This window comes from Atta colombica, unplaced genomic scaffold (genome assembly GCF_001594045.1).
Source record: "Atta colombica isolate Treedump-2 unplaced genomic scaffold, Acol1.0 scaffold126, whole genome shotgun sequence".
Lineage (NCBI taxonomy): Eukaryota > Metazoa > Arthropoda > Insecta > Hymenoptera > Formicidae > Atta > Atta colombica.
The window spans coordinates 213874-235130 of record NW_017259213.1 but is presented as its reverse complement, the minus strand read 5'-3'; the positions used below and the strand labels follow the sequence as shown (position 1 = coordinate 235130).

Here is a 21257-nt window from a genome sequence, read left to right as displayed (position 1 = left end):
CCCTCGCCAAAGGAATAGATAAATAAAGTGCGAATGTTAGAGCGAAATAAATGGAAATAATTTGAAGTTTCGAATGTAAACGGAGGTATAAAACAAGAAAGTAAATTTTCCACTTTAAATCTTCCAATCCCATATTTATTTTGGCAATGCCTTTTATATTTTATATGAAAAAGTACACCTTTTTTTTTTTAAAGGATGATGCACATTTCGGATGAGAAAGGAGTACTGCGATAGATAGATAGATAGAGGGGGAGGGAACGGGAGAGGGGGGGAAGATGAATTGGCAGAGGATGAAAGGATGTGTGCAAAAAGATCATGATAATACAATATATATTATATTCAAATATATATATATGTATATATGTGTATATATATATATATATGATAATGGTAAACTTAATGGTAGAGAGAAAGAGAGAAATACGGATTCGTAATCCTTACCTAGAGCTTGTCGTAAACTCATAACAATGAAATATATTTAACGCGCTATATTATCATATAATATAAAAGAAGCGTGGTACGTATGTGTTTCCATTGTGTATAATGTATGCATGTGTGTGTATCTTTTATCTTGTTGTGTACGTCTTTATATCTTATTTTAAACTTTCTAAGTTCGTCAGAGGGTCTTCCTAATCTACGGGGAGGCGAATTAGAAGTGCATGCCTATATCTTACATAGACACATATTCAAATATCGATTTCGAAGAGCACGAGTCGTAAAACTTTTAACAGCTAATCGTTTAACGGTTTCGATGCGTAAGTATTGTAGCGAGACAGCGTAACATTCATTACTATCATTACGTAACGTTCGCAATGATATATTACAAGAAACCCGTGTGTTTTCTCAGACTGCTACGCAGACCTTCAAAGCCGCCTTCGCGGACCGCATTCTCTCCGTTCAGATCGTTTAAAGTTATGAAGTTTCAGTGTAAATCACAGTTCACTCATACACGTTGAAAAGATATAGTGCATTCAAGGTACGCTTCAATTTCATAACGAAATGCATTGCGGCACGTCGATCGAGAGGATCGGCTATAACAATAAATAATTTCTCTTATACATCTTTTTGAAACATATATCACAAATCTTTCGCGGACTAGAAAAACACGCGACAATAACATACTAGTAAACATAATCTTTGTTATATGTAATATTTTTCTTTTTTTTTCTTATGCTGCATTCAAAAATGTTATCGGATTTTTTCAAAATTATGACAGAGAGAGAGAGAGAGAGAGAGAGAGAGAGAGAGAGAGAGAGAGAGAGGGAGGGGGGAGTTTAATTTTTCGAAATATATAAAACAAGAAAAGATACGCTTGAAGAAAGCATACGATCGCTTTTTTTTATTGCCATGCTACACTATCCTCTCGGAGGCAAAATTGTATTAGTTTACACACATCCATAGGGATTCCGGATCCTATGGACGATTAAACATTGATACGATCTTAAACAGTACATATGTATTTCGATATGTGCGATCTTAAGTAGAATCGCCGCTGGTGTATTGCAATCGAGAAGCTTACCTCTACTGTCTTAAATGCACATTAAAATGCATTAAATGCATTATGCTTTGCTATGCATAATTTTTTTAAGGATATGTTCTTGAGCTTTCGGAAGTAAGCTCTTCGATTTCGTGGATCGCCGTTACTTCCCTCTCATTCTCTATGAATTAGTACATATTAATGATTAGTCTTGTAATTGGCACAAGTTTTCTCGTGTATTTATAGGTGATCGAACGGTTTTAATAAGAGAGGATTCAATATCTCGGTGTAGATGATTTAGGTAATGAGGAGAAGAAAGTGGATATAGATGAGAAGAACGAGGGTTTCCACATAAACGATTCTGCAGTCGTCCAATACCGTTTGGAAAACTGACGGATGTTATTTTCGCTACATTTATAATGCTGTATTACGAGACAAGATTATAATAACGAGCAATCCTAATGAGAGGGCGAGAAAGACAATAAATTGATAAAATTTTCATTTACAGATATATAATATATAAATCAACGAATTTAAATCTAATTGTTCCTATAGCACTCGCTCCAGATCTCTGGTACAAAAAAAAAATGTTCATATTTTATAATGACAAATTACGCCGCAAGCATGATATTATTTCTGAAATGTTATTATAAGTGGAATATTAATTTAAACTGGTAGCATACATACACACACACACACACACACACACACACACACGCACGCACGCACGCACATACACACACAAAAGCAGGCACACGTACACTCGAAAGAAATAACATACACACACAAACACACACGGTGGTCGTTCAATATATAAGTATCTAAATGGAAATTGTGAAAATTAATGATACGTTGTAATTTTAATAAATAACTTACGATCACATAGGGTGATTCAAACATATACCGCTGAACTTGAAACATTCTGTTTTTTTAAATAATAATAATGTTAAAATATAGTCGAAATATTTCATTTTTTTTTTCATTTTGTAGTCACTATATGAAGAACGTATTTCGATGAATTACTATATCAGGCATAAAAGATCATTCAACTTTCAATTTATAATTAAAAATTAAAAAATGTGTATAGACATTTTTTTTCTGTCTTATATAAATATACTCTTAAAATTTGTACAAGTCTGCTAAACTTCTTTTTATTGATTAAGTTGTTTCCTTAAGATAATAACTTTTGAGTGTCTAAGACTTTAAGAAGACATGACACACTCAAATTGCACATAGAGAATAAAAATATTTATTATATAGAGACATCATCAGTCTGTTGTAAATAAATTATACTTTATTAATAATACGTTTGTAGTAATGTTAACTAGTCAATATTTTTTTCCCCACATACGATACGCAATCAAGCGACATAGATTTGAATTACTCTGTAATCTCTTTACAAACTCTAAATAACGATCCATTCTTTATGCTGGAATGTCGCTGTGTGACACTGCTACGATTGTCGACAAGACAAAAAAATCGAATATTAAATATCTTATGCGAAATGGAGAGAATGCACATCATGCGTTCGAATATAGCAATAGAAGAATATGTTATGTGTGATATGTGTGTATGTGTGCGTATGAATGCATATTTTATACATACAGGATATCCAAAAATGTGCGGGGTTTGCCTCCTTCCGAATATGATTTGCTTAAATTTGAGAATGGATTTTTTCCTTTATCCGAAAATAAGTCCATATGTCTAGTCTCAAATTAATAATCAAATTTAACTAAAAAGTAATCAAATTCCACTAAAAAGTTAAATTTGCAAAATACGAATTAAACTTGGAATAGATAATACTGAAATTCTATTTTATTAAAAACTATTTTTCTCAAATTATTTAAACTTAATTTAATAATTTATGATTAGAACTAAAAACTTAAATATTGAGATGAAAAATTATAATACCACTAAAATTGACAAACGATCGACTTCAACTGATAAAAAATACCGTGATCGATGGAAAGAATGCGATTTTTGCGATATTCTGTATGAATATACACGTGTGACTTTGACCACACGTTTAGAGATTAACAAATAAATACAGATATACATATACGCGTCGGACTATATGTATATGTGCCCAAGCCGACGCGCTATAAATTAGGCCCGCGTTTATATCTCTTACTTAACATTCTGTATGCAATCATTTAAATTCTCAATTTCATATAACATTTTATACGTAACTTTCATTACAAATAAAAATCACTCGCGATAGTCAGGTTTAGCGCTAAGTGGGAGACATAAACGCGAGCCCTAACAAATCGATATCGTCTTATAAAACAACTAAATGAAAACATTTGTACTTTAGCAGTATAGAGCAGTCATTTTTTGTAGTTACCCTTAATATCGTTTTATCTTCGTTATATTATATTTTATACATATATATGTAATATATTTTTTTAAGAATAATTCCCGCCTCCCTTGGCACGCTGATATCGCCCATCATTATCCTTGTCGCCATCGTCCTCAATTTCATTAATAATGAATATGATATTCCGAATGTCGCGCATTTGCCCTCAACTGTGGATGCCAGATGTTGAACTTTGAAAAATATTTCGGAAACCTCAAGACAGATTACAATAGTTAGAAAATTAACAAGATATAAATAATCAATTACAATTTAGTGAAATCGAGATATTGGCTCGCTCTGCAGATTTGTACAGTAGATAGTAATATTTTAATTCTCATATAATTTCCACAAGTGGATCTTAATGAAATGTTAATTTGTCGAATCCAAAGTCGCGAGAAAGTGCACGAATAGAGTATATGCACGTGTATTTGCGAGTATGTAAATAGAGTATGTAAATACAGTAATTAAAATTCGGCCCATCATTTTCTCGTGTGAAGAAGCAAGATTTATTTACGTAATATTTTATTTCACGAAGTATCTTAATGATACGAATATTAGTACGATTTGATATGTATAATTCTTTTTCAATTTTAACAAAAGCGAGACAGATTTTTGAAAATTTCACTGAAAAATATAAAGTATTTTAAAACTAAGAGATAGGAGGAGCATAATATTTACTATTTATATTTTTATACGTTGTACACTGTTCTCATATGTCCAAATTGCTTGATAAATGGAATAGTATAAGTTAAATATTCGATAACATGAATCGAGTATTCGAATCAAACGATCAATTTTTTAAAATTTACCTTTGTAAATTAAATTTGCGAATGTAAACGAATTACATGATAATAAAATTTGTTAACAATTTTGTTTTCAAACAATGTTCGCATTTCTTTTGTCAAGCGTCTTTAAACGTATAATATGATGGACACAATTTCGCGCAAATGTCCGATATAATAAAATATTCTTCTCTTCTTTAATTGATTTAAAATCGATTTGTTTCCAATAAAAATAATTTTTAATGAAATAAAATATTTGAAAATATAGATGTAACTTTTTATGATCTGAATTCATAATTGATAACGTTTTACTTTTAAAGTTAATAGACTTAAACAGGAAATCTCATTTTGAAAAGTATTTAACATCGTATATTGGCAAGTCAAAATAAAATAAAAATCCATTGATAAAATGGAACTGGTAACAAATTGAGTCAGGGAGAAATTGGCTCCACAGAATTTGTTGATAGAATTTGTGCCAATTTTTGTTACATATATATATTTATGGATATATGTTGCTGCTTTTGATGTGTGTCGAAGAGAACAGATATGCATAAATGCAATGCATATAACCGAGATATTCTACATTAAATCGAAGAATGATTATTATGTAGTCTTAGCAATTGCGGGCGGAATACGTAGAAGTATTTCAAAAACCATCTAGACCGTCTTATCATTCTAGCGTTTGCCTTTCTTTGACTTAAATAGCGCCGCTGATGATATATAACGTCGATATCATAATCACTAATAAGTACAATCAATGTAGCAATAATAATAATAATAATATCTTTAGTAATAATAATCGTAATAATATTTATAATAATAATGGTAGTACTAATGATAATAACATATCGATGATAATAATAATAGCAGTGGGAGGAGCACAGCGATAATAATCGGATTTTAACCGCAATAATATTATTAATCGTACGTATCGTATATTGATTAACCAACAATTTGTATAAGTATATATATGTACATATATAGATACTATAGCACCATGACCGAAATCTCGAAAACTCGAAATCTAAAAGAGACAAAGCGAAGGATCAAATTAAGAGAGTCCAGGGCGGAAGGAGGATAGGTTGAAGAGAGAGAGAGAGAGAGAGAGAGAGAGAGAGAGAGAGAGAGAGAGAGAGAGAGAGAGAGAGAGAGAGAGGGAGAGAGGGAGAGAGAGAGAGAGGAACTTTTCAAAAGAACTTTTCGATTAAAACACGAAAAAGAAAAAGGGGAAATTGAAATGTTTCACATCTTCAATTTTCTCGTGTTTCAACCGAGAGAGAAAGTCAAGAAAGTCGTCCCTTCAAATCAGTTTAGTAAGTTCAACAGAATAGAAAAATATGAAATGTTCTTCGACATGAGATGAAAATAGGAAAAAGGCCAATAAGAACCAGGTTGCAGATGTAATGAAAAATATACATATATATATTGATGATTATTTTTATAATGATTTCAATCTACTTTAAATCTCTTGATTACTTACTTAAAAACTTAGTCTCGTATACATTGGAAATAAATATTTTCAAACTTATCAACGTCTGCGGTTCGGCTTTTATTCGGTCTTTCCTATAAAGAAAAAGATTCTTATGCCTATATAATGAAAAGTTTCTCATAATATTTTTAAGAATTTGTTATATTTTAAATGTATGAAGATTTCTAAAATGGTACTTTAAACTTTTTCAGAGTTTATAAGTTTTCTTCAGAAATTATAGAATGAAAAATCTTTACGAAATATTAAAATATAATGTTTCAGAATTCATATGAAAAAAATCTTAGAAAAAAATTTTAGAATTTCTCAGTACTTCTGTATTCTAATTCGTATTTTCAAAAATCTAAGAAGTTTTTTTAAAAAAATTATACAGAAATTTTGAAAAATTATATAAAGAATTCTAGAAAAAAAATTTCTCCAGAGACTCCAATTATTATTATATATTTAAACACATCGACTCGATTTTTTATGTGTGTGGTTTTTTTTTCCTTTATTACCGGTCAATCGTCGCGTTTATGCTACGAAAAGTCGAAGAACGGAGGACCGCCGGCGATCAAAACGAAAAATCTGGGCGAGATCAGGGCGAAGGGATCTGGACACATCCCTAAAAGTGGAGCATCATCGCGCGCAAACAACCGGCCAAGAATACGAAGGAACACTATCGGCGCTGCGCAAGGACGACAAAGGACGATTGACCGGCGCCGTCGCTAAGAGATAGAGACAAATAGAGAATTATCTTTTATCATAATAATACAATATTACGCTATATTATTACTATGATGTATTTGGCCGTTTAATTATATACTCCAGCAACGCTCGCCAGAACATCTCTTCAATTCATGATTGCTAACTCGGCGAATAATTTTTGTGGGACTAGAAATTTTGAAGAATACGATCGTGACGTAACTGAAGAAAAATGTCGATTTCGAAAGAGAGTAGTATATTTATCTGTTTATTATTTATTCATGTTTCTCTCATTTTTAATTTGCACTAAGAGAATAATATAATAAAAAATTAATAGAAAATTTTCATCTTCCTTTCTTAATTTTTTTTTCTTATCTCTTTTCTTTCGTTTTCTTTATTTTTCTTTTTTTGGGGACACCAAATTCCTTCAAAAAAATTGCCTTCAATTTTAACAAGGGACATTGCGATGTCGTTGTCGATTGCCATTCATTTTCTCTCAAAATTTTATCCAAAACTCTCTGAAATTTTAATCGACATTTTTCTCATTTGGCAATGATCGGATATAAAGCGGAAACAATATGATCAATAAATGCCAAGTCACGTACGCTCGACTTATATTGAATCACGAGAAACCTTCCACTGCCCGATTACGATGATTAGAATATAAAAGCGGGAGAACACTACCACGTGATTGTTGCGTTGTAATCACCGGTATGTTCTACCTTGCGATTCGCTCGACATTAACACGTTAATTAACAGCTACTTCTTTTTTTTTGCAATATAGTTTCAATATAATGTTCCTTTGTAATATACATATATATATTTCTCCTATATATATATTTGTATATATATTTATATTATATTAAACGATGATATCCTCTTTGTCCAATATATTAATTAAGTATGATATGTTTATTCACAACTTGATGTGAGCGCTTAGAAAGAGTGAGAAAGAGCGAGAAAAAGAGATAGAGTGATAAAGATTGGAAATTCTTCCTTCCTTCCCTTAATATCGCAAGGACAGCATCTTCGATTTCTCTTTCGATTTGAGTGATAGCGATAATAAACCGGGTTAACGTCATTATTTTAAGCACGCCCCGGTATAGATAAAACAATGATATCTATATCAATAAACTTCTTTTTGCTCTCTTATTTCACATTTCACGAATGAGTATTTCGATGCACTCGCGCACATATCGCACACAAACAGGCACACACAACAAACAAATGCACACGTACGTGCGCACACACACACACACACACACACACACACACACACACACACACACACACACACACACATGCGCGCGCGCGTGCGCGCGCGTTCTGTGATTATATATTGTTATGTATTACACGCTAGTCATTGTCAGAAAGTTTATTAGTGTTTAAAGTTTGAAGAACTGGCCGCGCTCGCCACAGGATCGTTCCGCGCGGAATCGCGGAGTCGGGCTCAGAGTTCTCTGGATGTCGCGTGTGTGTCGGGTGTTATATGTGTATGCGCGGGCTGTGTGTCGCATTTCGCAAATTTTTGCATGTACACATGTGTACAAAGTGCTGGACTCGTTGCCGTTCTCTTGGGGCGCGATTTTTACAGATCACAGACACGCGGTTTGCCGCGACGAGTAAACGTGCAAATTATTCTGCGTGGATTAATTGAGGAACTTTATTCCGAATCGCCATTTACGTTCCGGTTCTGTCTTATGTGTTTCCACTCGGAACAGCTTCCCGAAGCGTCGCGCGACGATATATAATTGTATATATATATATATATAATTATATAATTATATAATTATATATATGTATATCGAGATATAATTCGCTATTCTACTTGTCGAGTAATAAAAATAGAGATTGCATAGATTGAAATTCGTAGCAGATGCGTCTATAAGAAGATACGTTCCTATAAAGAATTTTTCGAGCCTTGCATGAACAGCATGAAATTTGTATACGCTCCCTCTCAGCGCTTGTGCGCCTTTAATTACATACGTAAGCTCATAGCTGTATGCATATATGAATGCGCGGTTAGATCGCGCGAGTCTCGTGCTCAATCGCACACGCGTTTTGTTACACTTACGTGGCCGTACAATCATTCATCATCATTTCTTTGTCATCACCTTCGCAACAAATCAAGGATCAAAAATGACAAGTTCGATTTTCAATGTTGGGGACACAGAAAAATCTCGATTGGCTAATTAACGATCTAGCACGTGAAATTAAAACTATTATATGTATCAATTCAATAGACATTTTAATCTTTTTGTATAATTATACAACATGTATTAACATACAGTTAAGATTCTCCTAAATAGCCAAGCGTTCCTTAGTATAAGAAAGAAAATAGTTGCTTGGCACAAATTTCCCTTTAATTGCCATCACGTTGCTGTCATTGGGACACTAGTTTTGTTTAGGGCAATCTAAAGATATTGTGCGGACAACGGTTGTCTATGCAAATGAGCGGAAATGCTGTAGCATTTTTATTGCTATAAAAGTTGCTACAATTTGTTGGAAAAAGGGCAATCGTTGAATGTTATCATCAAATAATTATTAGTGGCAATAAAATTAGTTCATAACTATTAGTGGCAATAAAAATCAGCAATCAACATGCAAAGCCGGAAACTATTTTCCTTAATATAAAAGGCAATTTCAGCAGAGCAATTTGAAGCAAATGGACAGCAATCTGCGGGCAACTTGCTATGTGAGTAGTTTTACTGTATAATTATTATAAATATATAATAGGAAAAACGCTGTGTTTAATTTTTATTTAAAAAAGTGTGTAGTACTCTTTTTTATTCTATAATATATCGTTTATTGAAATCAATTTTTTTCACGTGTCTGCAACATTAAAATTCGAACTGATCACAATTACGCTGGCCGCAACACCTCTAAAGAGACACGTACGTGCTCAGCAACGATAATAATACATGAGGGAACACTTTGTAATCTTAATTTCTGATATGTCCGTTGAATATAGTTGGTGTTTCTGATGCTATCATTTGGCCGATTTCCGTTCTAGCCGCTCAGACGGGTACTGTACGCTGTATATATTTATTATATACATATATATTCTTAAGTCTTAGAATTATTTGAAGAGAAACAGAAAGAAAAATCAAAGGACAGAATCTTGAGCACGAACGGACGTCCATGATTCTGTTACGCTTTTTGTGCTTGTTTCCTCATCGCAACGCTCGTTAAAACAATTATTTACTTGGCGCGACAGCAAAGCGGCGCGAAAGATCCCTCCCTCGTCGATTGAGTATTTCATTCAAATATACGCCCGTTCGGAGACTCGCTTGTTGTAATGCGTGTGTGCTATTGCTTGACGAATAGTACAAAGCCGTTTCTGTTGAATTTGAGCAAATTGCGAATTTTCCTCCGAACTTGCGCGGAGCTTGCACGGAGAAGTTCCGTCTTATTGCTTGCGCGACTCTTTAAAGGTAATCTTCTTCTTTCTTGAGATCATCTTCTGTTATTCACTGGAGCGATCAAAACATTTCAGGGGATGTCCCCTAAAACATCGTCGTTAGAAATTCACATTACTGTCCGCTGCGCGATCTCGCTGTTCAGATAATCAACAATTGCGTCTGTAATTTTCTCCTTTCTTTCTTTTTTAATTTTCTAGTACGGCAAATTTCTTTCGCGATCTTTCAACCAAAATTCCTTTTCCGCTGACTTTTAAATAACCGAGACAACTCAATGGGAATCGCCATCAGTCGTCGACAATCGCGTCTTAGTTTTTCTTTTCTCTCTAATTTTCTAATTTCTCTTGTGATAAACAATCTTCATAGGCATACTTCATTCCTCGTTTCAACCGTCCGTTCTTCATTCAATTTGAGTCTCATCATCGTGTTAGATGTATTTCGCTAACTCTATGAGTTAAAACGATTCTAGATATTCAGAACGGCCTCGGTAAACGCTGGGCCCAATTTATCACCGACAGCACGGCATCATTGGTCTCGAATTACCTCGCTGTAGCTTATAGAGGCTGCTAAACAAAGGATATTTCACTGTATTCGACAATTCAAGAGCTTAAGATTGGATACATTAAATAAAGTAATTTAGCAAAATTTAATTTCAAGATAATTAAATAATAATAAACAAATTAGACTAATATCTGTACAGAAATTTCTTAAAGTGATCGAAGCAAACAATTCGCGAAAAACCCGTAGATTTGTTAATTTAATTTTGAATTGTTTGAGGCAACGTTGCATTAAGATAATTAAGACTGCATTACTATATTGGATTATTATTCAAATTCGTTGATTTCATACTGTTATTTTATCATGATCATGGTATAAGTAACGAAAAATCAAACATTTGCAGTCTTTATTTGTGTTGCATCAAATTATTAAAAATATCAAATTATCAAATGAGCAAAAGAGAAGTGAGAGAAACTGGAATTACGTTGAATAATATGAATAAACGTGAAATAAGGGTTTTCAGAGAAGATAAAAACGAGCACACGTTTAAAAGTTAAATCGTAAAGCGTAAACATATCCTGTACTTCGTATGAATACTCTTTTGAAGCATTCGTTTGCAAATATATATTGCAGTCAGTTATCGATTATCCAGCAGTATACAGAATTCGCGCTTCTCATTACTCGTATCTTTTTCACGGTATTATCGCCGTTATTCTATTTATAGAAACGAATGCTTCGAGTATAAAACGAATGCTCTCACATCTTCACGAAGCGTTCGCTTCACTGAATACAAATAAAAATTCACTTTCCCCTCCTTCCATTCACACAACCGGTCTCTATTAAATTATTGTTGAAGATTACCTTTTCATTGCAAATCCTCCTCGCATTTAGGAATGTCGAATATCTCGGCGAACAGCGGCGGTAATTTGAGCTTCGTCCAGTTCCTGCGAAACCAGTCTAAGAGATTGGCATGTCTAGCGCCGAGCGCTCTCAGTTCGGGTATCCTTTGCGAGACGTTGGTGATCGCGGTGCCGCCGGCACCTTCACCAGAGGGTCGCGTTGTTTGCACCCTCAATGCCTCCAGGACGCGATCCTGCAGCCTTTGAACGGCCTTGACGTCGTTCAGTCCTGATCGTTCGTTCAGCAGCACCGCCGCCGAGAACAGGCCCAGCTCGGTGTCCGTCAGTTGATGGGCATTTAACGATGACGTGACTTGCATTAGTGCAGATACAAAATCGGGCTGTCGATCATAAATAGTCGAATAAAATAATGATCGTATAATATAATAATAATCTTTACAGAAATTTAATACTAGAAAAAGTAATTAATTACTTAATTTGAATACTAAAAGTATTTTTAATATTCAAAATAAGTAATTAATCACTATCTTTCAATATTAACCCTTTGATGTCATCTTGGATGTAATGTAGTTGGTTTTCTTTTTCTAATAATTTCTCCATTGCTTATAATATTTTATTAATAAAAAACAAATATATTCACTTAATACCGATATAGTCCTTAATGTCTGGCGTTTCGATTGAAAATAAAATTTTACAATATGTTCATTTTTATGAAAGTTAGCTATAAGCAATCGAATTGGATTAGGTATGCTATACCCAAGTGTGTCATTTCTGTAGTGTGACAACGAAGTGTTAAATTGGCTAGTACTAAATTGGATTTAGTAAAGGAAAGACAAAATTGAAAACACAGAAAACGATTAAATTTATTATTTTATGTTCAACTTCTTTCTCAACAGAGAAAAAAATAGTCAATTTTATGTGATAAAGAATGAATCTAAAATTCATAAATTCGAAAGTACAAATTTCATTGAGACTTAGGGAAATAGATACAAGTGTGTTACTAAAATTAATATAAGTTAAATACTGTATTGATCTTTAATCAGTTTTAATCTTACCTCGTACATCAATTCCAGTTGCTGGCGGGTGAAGTAAGTGCCGTCTTCAAAAGTCATCGAATTATCGGTGGTCATTTTGGAGATGTGGCAGAGCCATACCTCAAAAAAGCCGACTTTGATCAGGATCAGCTGGTCGTCTTGCGAGAGTTCGCAGAATCCCGGCATCCGTTTTGCGAATTCCACCACCCTCTGTACCGACGGCGTCACTCTAGTGGCAAATTGCTGCCACAACCAGATCCTCTGCGACTCAACAGTTTCCGCGGTCGAGGATGCTGCTTCTGGATCTTCCGGGCTCGCGGGCTGCGAAGAATTACTCGCCTAATCAGCAAGATTACAAACAGACCTGCGAGTTTGCTACCACTTCCAGCGGGAAGTCTTCGCGCTAATACATAATGAGAAATTAAACTAATTCCGTTCTGCGTCAAAAAGAGACATATCGCAAAGTTAATATGTTTTTCATTCTTTCAATCGATTCGGAAAAGATCTTTATTGTGTATTAAAAAAAATACATATAGATCTTTGTTTTATTGAATTTAATTATTATTAGATACCAAGACCTGCTTTGACCAAATATTTTTGTTTATTTGTGTTGGACATTTCTGGATCAATTTTCATTTACTACTGTTTAATTACTATGTTGTTTAATTATTATTTTATTATTATAATTACTGTTATATGACGATTACTGATTTAGAGCGGCGATGTTTTAGATCGCAACGGATTAGTTTCCTTTTTCATTTTCTAATGGCTCACCGGTATTATCATAGGTTTCCTCGTGAGGCCCCTAGTGGACTCTTCCGTGAAGCCGCAATGAGCGTGATGAGCCTGAGAGACCTGATGAATCACATCGTATACAGCCAGTTGCTTCACGTCAGCGTCTGATTGATCAGCCTCGACCACTGCCGCCGATGGTACCCGTGAGATCGCGTTTTGGCTCTGGGTGTTATTGTTATTATTATTATTGTTGTTATTGTTGTTGTTATTGTTGTTCTTGTTGCTGGCATTGTTGTTGCCGGTATCAGGTGTAGTCAGTTGCTGCATTTCCATAGCCGCCATCGTCGTCGTCGTCGTCGTCGTCGTCATGGTCGTCGCCATCGTGTCCTCAGGGCCGCGTTCTCTCGAGCGTTTCGGCACCCTGCCGTATCTCACGGCTGCAAAGAGACGAGTAGAATGTGATCGTTGGGGAAATCTCGAGGTATTCGATAAAATTATTTTTCGGTACATATATTTTTCATTCCTTGCGGCGGTCTTCGCTATAATATTGATTTTTGTAAATAAAAGCTGATTTTTGTAGATAAAATTGAAAATATTTTTGCGAATATTCCTTCATACCAATTTATCATTGAAAAAACGTAAATTTTTTATTTTATTAAAAATTTTTTTATCTTTCAAACAAACAATCTTAAGTAAACTTTTCAAAATGTTATTATACCAAGATGTGCTTTCATGTGATAATAAGAGCGAGGATAATCTTTCTTGTTATAAAGAGAGACAGTTCAAATTTGACAACAGCTCATTTCTCTTGGTCACGCTCAAAATAGTTTTATCATTAAAAATGTATTAATATTATTCTGAATTTTATTTACTGTTCGACTCATATGGAAATTAATCATATTCCGTTTATAATTAAAGATTACTAAGAAATGAAGTATCTAAGCATTTATCGGTCATATTTCAAACGAGACATTCAGTTATTTCTGTACTATCCAACAATTCAACTAGTTGAGATTCTCTATAAGAGAAAGGCTGACTGCCTCAGGAGGAACATTACTATGATTTTCGTTGGATCTTAAGTATGTGAATTCATTACATATTGATCAAATGATGAAGATGGCTAAAAGATTAACCGAAACTTCTATAGCTGGTCATAGAAAAGTTGTAACACTTTTTTTTTCGAGTTTCGGAATGTAATTTATTCATTGAGTGATTGGTTCTTGCTTATGAATCTAATCATTTACATTCAATTACTCTACGAGCAAGTTCCGAATTCCATTGAAAAAAGTGTTGCAACATTTCTGTAATATTCGGCTATATACATAATAATGTAATGTTGTGAATATATTCAAATCTTATTTATATTGTATTGCGCAATTTTAAGCGCGCATTCTTAGCTCGTTTTTTTACAGTTTCTTGTTTTTTATTCATTTTGAAAATTTGAGAATTGATATTTTACTTAGTTTTTAAATTCATAAATTTGAGTTATTTTTTATCATTTCTATATGAATATCTATATCACTGCTCCTCAATATATCATTGATTTAACTAAAACATTAGAGTTAAACATTAGAGTTAGTATTAAATTTAATTCAAATTTAGTTCATCATTTATTAAATGCATATATGTATTGATTCAGATGTTATTTAAATTAAAACTAATCATAGAAATGACATGATTGATTGACATTTTGACATACATGTAAGTTAAAATAATAGAATGTTTATTTAATTCAAGGAATTGAGTTACCATTATTGCTCTTTTAATATTTAACAATGTTCCTTTTTAAAAATTGAAATGATTTTTTTGGAATCGATTAGAAATGGAGATCTTTAGCGAATCACGGTTCAGAGACACAGACAATAAAGTCTCACGGTTCAAATAATTTCAGACTTTAGTTTCATGGACTCCTGATTTAAACGCCGTAGTCTGAAGATATTTTACGTCAAAAGTTTTAACATTTCTGAAAGTTGAGTCCCGTGGATTTAAATGAAAGCCATCTCGTTTGCGTTCCTCTAGATTATTACACCCGCGTCTACGCGAGTCTACGTGAGTTCGTTACAATTTCGTTTGCGACACGTGACACGATGATGAAGCGGTACTCGCAGCTCGCACGTCGTACACGTAGACCGGTATTGCGCCCTGGAACTCTGACGTTTAATTATGTACACGCCTGCCCTTTGGTTTACTTTGCTCTCTCGACACGGGCGGCAAGTAGATTTTGCATCACTGACGGCTAGAATTGCGATCTCGTAGAATTCTGTTTGAATTTCTAACGGCGCCATGGACTCGTAAGCTCGTTTCTGACACGCGTAAAGAATCAAAGAGTCAACTTGTCGTACTCGGGGCTTTACAAATGTAACTAACAAATAACATATAAGATCAAAATATTTTTTAATTTTTAATGTTTAAACATTCTCTCTCTCTCTCTCTCTCTCTCTCTCTCTCTCTCTCTCTCTCTCTCTGTCTATATATACAGTTATATTTAAATTAATTTAAAAAATTCATTAACTGTTTTGAAAATTTTATACAATTTTTTGCCATTATAAAAAAAAAAGAAAATATATGCATTTTTATACCTTATATAATTTTGTACTAGCTACTGTTTATTTTACAACTCAGTTTTAAATAATTTTTTAAAATACTTAATATCAATATATTGCATAAATTCATAATTATTTAATATACTTTATATAAAATAAGAGTATCAACACAGAAAAGATTGAAAAGATTTTTAGAGATGGAAAAGATTTCACAATCTTTTAAAAAAATGTATGCAATATTGATTATCAATTTCTTTTTAAGGAATTTCTTTTATATACAATCTGTATGTGAATTAAATATTCGATAATGTTACTCAGTAATATCTTCGATATTGATACGTTACGGAATTTGCCGACTACTGTCTAGACTAAACGAAGTGTAAAAATTGTTAAACGTAGCGCGAACACGGTACTTACAGTCTCTGGACATGCCGACGGCTAGGCACTTCTTGAATCTGCAGTACTGGCAACGGTTCCGATTTAATCTGATGACAAGACACTTGCCGTCCCTCAAGCACCTGTACTCTATCTGCTTCTGTATGCTCCTTCTGAAGAAGCCCTGAAACAGGAAGTAAGGAAGCGCTATTAATAACAATCCCATAGACCGTCGCGGGATTAATTATATCTCTCCGTGTATAAAATACGACACTCCATGCTCTTCTTTGTAGCGTCGAGGGTTACAGGAAAAGCGAGATAGCTAACGGAAAATGCGCTCATGAGAAAAGTAAGTTCTCGAACGCACTTTGTATTATATCGCTCATTTTCCGTGATGGGAAATTTTGTTATAATTACATCTTAGAACATTTGTATGTTCAGAGATACACAATTAATAATAATAAATGATAATTGAATAACACACTATATCTCTAAATATGGTCTTATCATTATGAATGTCTCTTTAAATTTTTTATGAAATTTAGAGTTAATTTCTCGGCGCAGATTTCATAAATGGCTATCATTTACTAATAAATTTTCACATTAATTATTTTGATAATTAAATTCAAAATCGTGTATTTTTCTAGATGAAAAATTATAATTATGTCGAAATTTATATAAATAAATAAATAATGATAATGAAATAACCCGTTATTTTTGTGGTAAAATTATTATTGAATATTTTTCTGAATATCTTTTTTCGTGAAAGGAGTTAATTTTTCTCCGGTGGAGAAAGATGGTTATCATTAAAATTCTTAATTTCTAATGTTAATTATTTTAATAGGCGTGTCATAACAAAACGTTTAAGTATCATTTGTTAGAAAAAACTTACTTTCTTACAAACTATCAAAAATTCTACAAAAATTACTGTAATAAGATATAATCATTCTCTGCAACAATGTTTAATTAAATAATTCAAATTTAAAAAAATCATGTTAAAGTTTCAAAACTTAATGTAAGTAAAAATACAAGTCAAAACATTATAAGTCAAAGTAAAAATACCAATTACACAATGATTTGCAACATTTTGTATTATCTATTTTTTTCCGTTTATAGCAACACTTTTCACACGTCAAATATTAATATATAATAGAATACAGTCATACATAATAAAATGCATTTTCACAATTTGGCACTTAAAATGTTTTTGCCATCTAAATTGAATCCAAATTCATTTAAAATTTATATAATAATTTGCTCAAAATAAAATATCTTTTTGATGATATCGAGTTCAGCAAATAAAATTTCGTTCTATTGAATGTCTATTTTATTATTTGAGGCAACACGTCTGTACAAATCAAAGTCTCGCAGTAATTCTTGAGATACGTTATTGCTAAGCCTTTTCTCCTTCGAGATCCTTCTCTTAACATTTAAATATTTTCTCCTTCGTTTTTATTGATCTTAGATCTGTTCTTCATTCCTGCACTACCTGAACTAGTGCATAAATTGAAGTGCAATAAATTGAAGTGAAATAAATATATATTTGTTTCGTTTCAACTTATTGTACCGTATTCACCAGTTCAGATAATGCAATAATAAAGAAAAGATCTTTAGTTTATCTCGCTTTTAGATTATTTCGAGATATATTGAATGTTCAAATTTTGACAAATTTCAATCTTGATTGAAGGTTCCGAAGAATAAATCGTAGGAAAGTAGCCAATGTGAGCCAACACAGATTGTTGATGTGTAAGAAAAACATTTAAAATTTTGAGTTGCAATTAGATGCCTAAGGATAAAACCACCCAAGAGAGTGCGCATTTTTTTTATGTAACTTGTATAAGAATTTTGTACAGTAAATGGTGCTTAAATTATTCCTTACACTTTAAACTGAAAATTTGTCAAGTATCAATTTAATACTATCACTTGCTTTTAATTCTACTAATAAGGGAAAAATGTAAATTCTTGAGCAAGTATCTTCTCAAGAATTCGCATTAGTTCATACAAGAATTCGCACTATGAAAAAAGTGTGGCTTATTAGAAAAGTAATATTAATTAAAATAAAAATAACATTTGTTTTTCATTAAACAGATATGTTTATAAGTCTCTGAATGTATTTTTACATACAGAGTATTCACACAAGTAAATTTTCGATCGATCCCGGCACAATTGATATAGGCTTAGAGACAACAGCTCTGGCACTGGATCCAATTTTCACTGAATTTAGAACATGAATAGAGACCGTTACAAAATATATGTTACTCACAATTGGTGTCTACCAATGCTGCTCATGTGTAAACTTTTAAATCGTTCTCAAGTGCGAACTCTTGAGTCATCGTGTCACTTTTTACTTTTAATATAACTATATAAAAATTATTATAGATATTAAGTAAATATATTATTAAATATGAAGCAAAGACATGCATATACACAATATAAATAGTACAGATTCACAAAGCAACAATTTGATATTGAAAATCGATTAATTTATCCATGAAAAATATGGAAAGAAAATGGTTAAAATCATAAAATTTAAAATACCTTTTTCATTGCTGTATAATGATAACAATGATTTTTTATACACAGATAGGCAAAAGGCATTAAAGGCACTAAAAAGGCACATTCTGTGTAAATTACAGCTCTTACTCTCAATCTAACAGTTTTGTCGTAAAGCTCAATGCGAACTCTTGAACGATGCGGACACTCTTAGACAATTTTGTTCTACAACACAATTATTATTTCCGAATATCATAATTGCAACAGTTAAATGTCTATATCTATATATTATGAAGGATCTGAAAAAATTCGAATTGCTACCTCGAATTGCTACGAGAAATTTATGTAAAAGAAAATTTAAATGCCGCTATTGTCTTGAATCACGAATAGTACATATGTACTATATGTGCGAATATGTGTACCCAAACATTTCGAACCGTCTCGCATATTCGGTTACGAGGATCGTGGACGATATAATCATCACATCTTAATATAAGAATCTTTGAAACAATTGCTGTTTCTTTCTCTAAATTTCTTGGAGTAAAATTTCACTCCGAGAGAGTGAAAATATAGCCATTTTTGGAGAAGAATGAAAATATTTCTTAAAAACGAGTGACAATTTTCGCTTAAAAAATATTTTCACTTTCCTTTGAAATATAATTTCACTAAAAAAAAGTGAAAATTTTTACTCTTTTTCAAGCAATGAAATATTTTCATTCTTGTGTGAAAATGGTTATATAGTATATGTCGAATGTTTGTTCGGTGCTTAATTCTGATGTAGTTAGGATCTCATTTTTCATATTCATTAATATATGGACAGGGTGTCTCAAAATTCATGCATTTGTAGCACAGAACATGATACTTTATGCTAAAACAAACAACTTTTTCCTTTAGCAAAATTGTGTTCGATAAATAATTTTTTTTTGCACTTATTTGTTAACTTCAACCTGCTCTTCTGCAAAAACTACTTATCGAACGCAATTTTGATGAATGAAAAAGTTGTTTTTTGTGTTCATTTTTTGCTAAAATGAACAACTTTTTCCTAGTAAAATTACATTCGATAAATAACACAGGCCCACAAAAAAGTACCCTGTGCTGGAGTGGAGAGCTATTCTTATGTATTTTAAGTCGCTAAATATGAATCTGACATCAAAATAAGACTATCTAGAAATAGCGAAAAAATGGGTCATTTTTTTGCTCTAGATTGAAAATTTCTGAATGGTCCTATTTTGATGTTAGATTCAACGACTCAAAATACATAAGCTAAGTAAAATACATAGCTAAGTCCCCAGCACAGAGTACTTTTTTTTTGTGGGCCTGTATAATTTTTGCGTTTACTCATATAACTTTAATCTGCTCTTCTGCAAAAACTACTAAACTTGTCAGACGCAATTTTGTAAAAAGAAAAAATTGTTTGTTTTAGCATAAAGTATCATGTCCTGTACTCCGAATGCGCGAATTTTAGGACACCTTGTATATTACGTAAACAATAACGGCTATGGCTTTACGAAGTGAGAAATTCACGCGGAAGTAATGGAATAATGGAAACGGCATATGGATGAGGCGCGAGCAATCGAGAAAGCATCGATTTATTGGCATATTACTATCGGTGCTAATTGATGAAAGGTATTCCGTAACAGCATCATGCAACAACGCTAACATACATCCAGCATCCAATATCCTGGAATCCCCGATGGATGGACTGCTCGTAATGCAACTGTCGATATTACTGATAACCAATGGCGCGCGCGACCTCAGCTCATTTCTAGAAAATCGATACATTATAACTCGTCTGTCTGTTTGTCCTCATCAACCATGTGACAGAAAAAAAAATAAATAATATTAAATGATTTGATAAATCAATATCATAAATTAAATATGTATATATTTGAAAAAAATTGCTAAACGTATTAAATGTTTTAATGATCAATTACATAAGTATATAATTAACAAAATAATTTATCTCGTTATGATAAAAAATTGCTTCATTAAAAAAAAGAACAAAAGATATACAGAATGTTTAAATTGAAATAAAAATTTTAAATAGATTACAATTGATTTTGGTTGATAAAAATTAATTAAGATTTTTTTAAAAAGTTATTTCGATAACTTTTATTTAATTTACATTACATAATTATATACAGAGTCTTTCAAAATTACAAAACTTCGACCAATACACGTTAAGAAAAAATTTAACTTGATTGTAGAAAGCATAAAGCATTGAGGACAAGATTTATGTTTTTTAACTCCATAAAAATCTCGTTATCGTTCGCAGAAGATTTGTATATCCCAAGATGTTCACGTTATAAAAGCTGGAAGAGAAAGCCAGAGTTTTGTACAATAATAAATATTACACGTGGAGAATAAAGGAGAGGCGAGCAGCATGAACCGCGTACATTCAGCCAGTAGTAAAAACGCGATGCGGGTCAGACGAATGTAGCAGCACAGTAGTAATAGCCCAGTCGGACGCGGAACAATGGCAAGCCGTTCCATTGATTTGTTGCAGTTTAAATTA

At 32.6% G+C, this 21257-nt stretch overlaps 1 protein-coding gene across 1 annotated transcript in view; it reads right to left on the bottom strand.

Moving 5' to 3' along the window:
• Positions 1-10388: 10388 nt before the first annotated feature.
• Positions 10389-21257, bottom strand: part of LOC108684149 (ecdysone-induced protein 78C) — an 86433-nt gene continuing 75564 nt past the window's right edge. Inside the window, exons 5-9 of the mRNA XM_018188271.1 lie at positions 16292-16433; positions 13371-13768; positions 12618-12935; positions 11564-11942; positions 10389-10770 (exon numbers count right to left, since the gene is read on the bottom strand). Coding sequence (XP_018043760.1) covers positions 11568-11942; positions 12618-12935; positions 13371-13768; positions 16292-16433 — 1233 coding nt within the window. The 3' untranslated portion in view covers positions 10389-10770; positions 11564-11567. The remainder of the gene's footprint in view (positions 10771-11563; positions 11943-12617; positions 12936-13370; positions 13769-16291; positions 16434-21257) is intronic.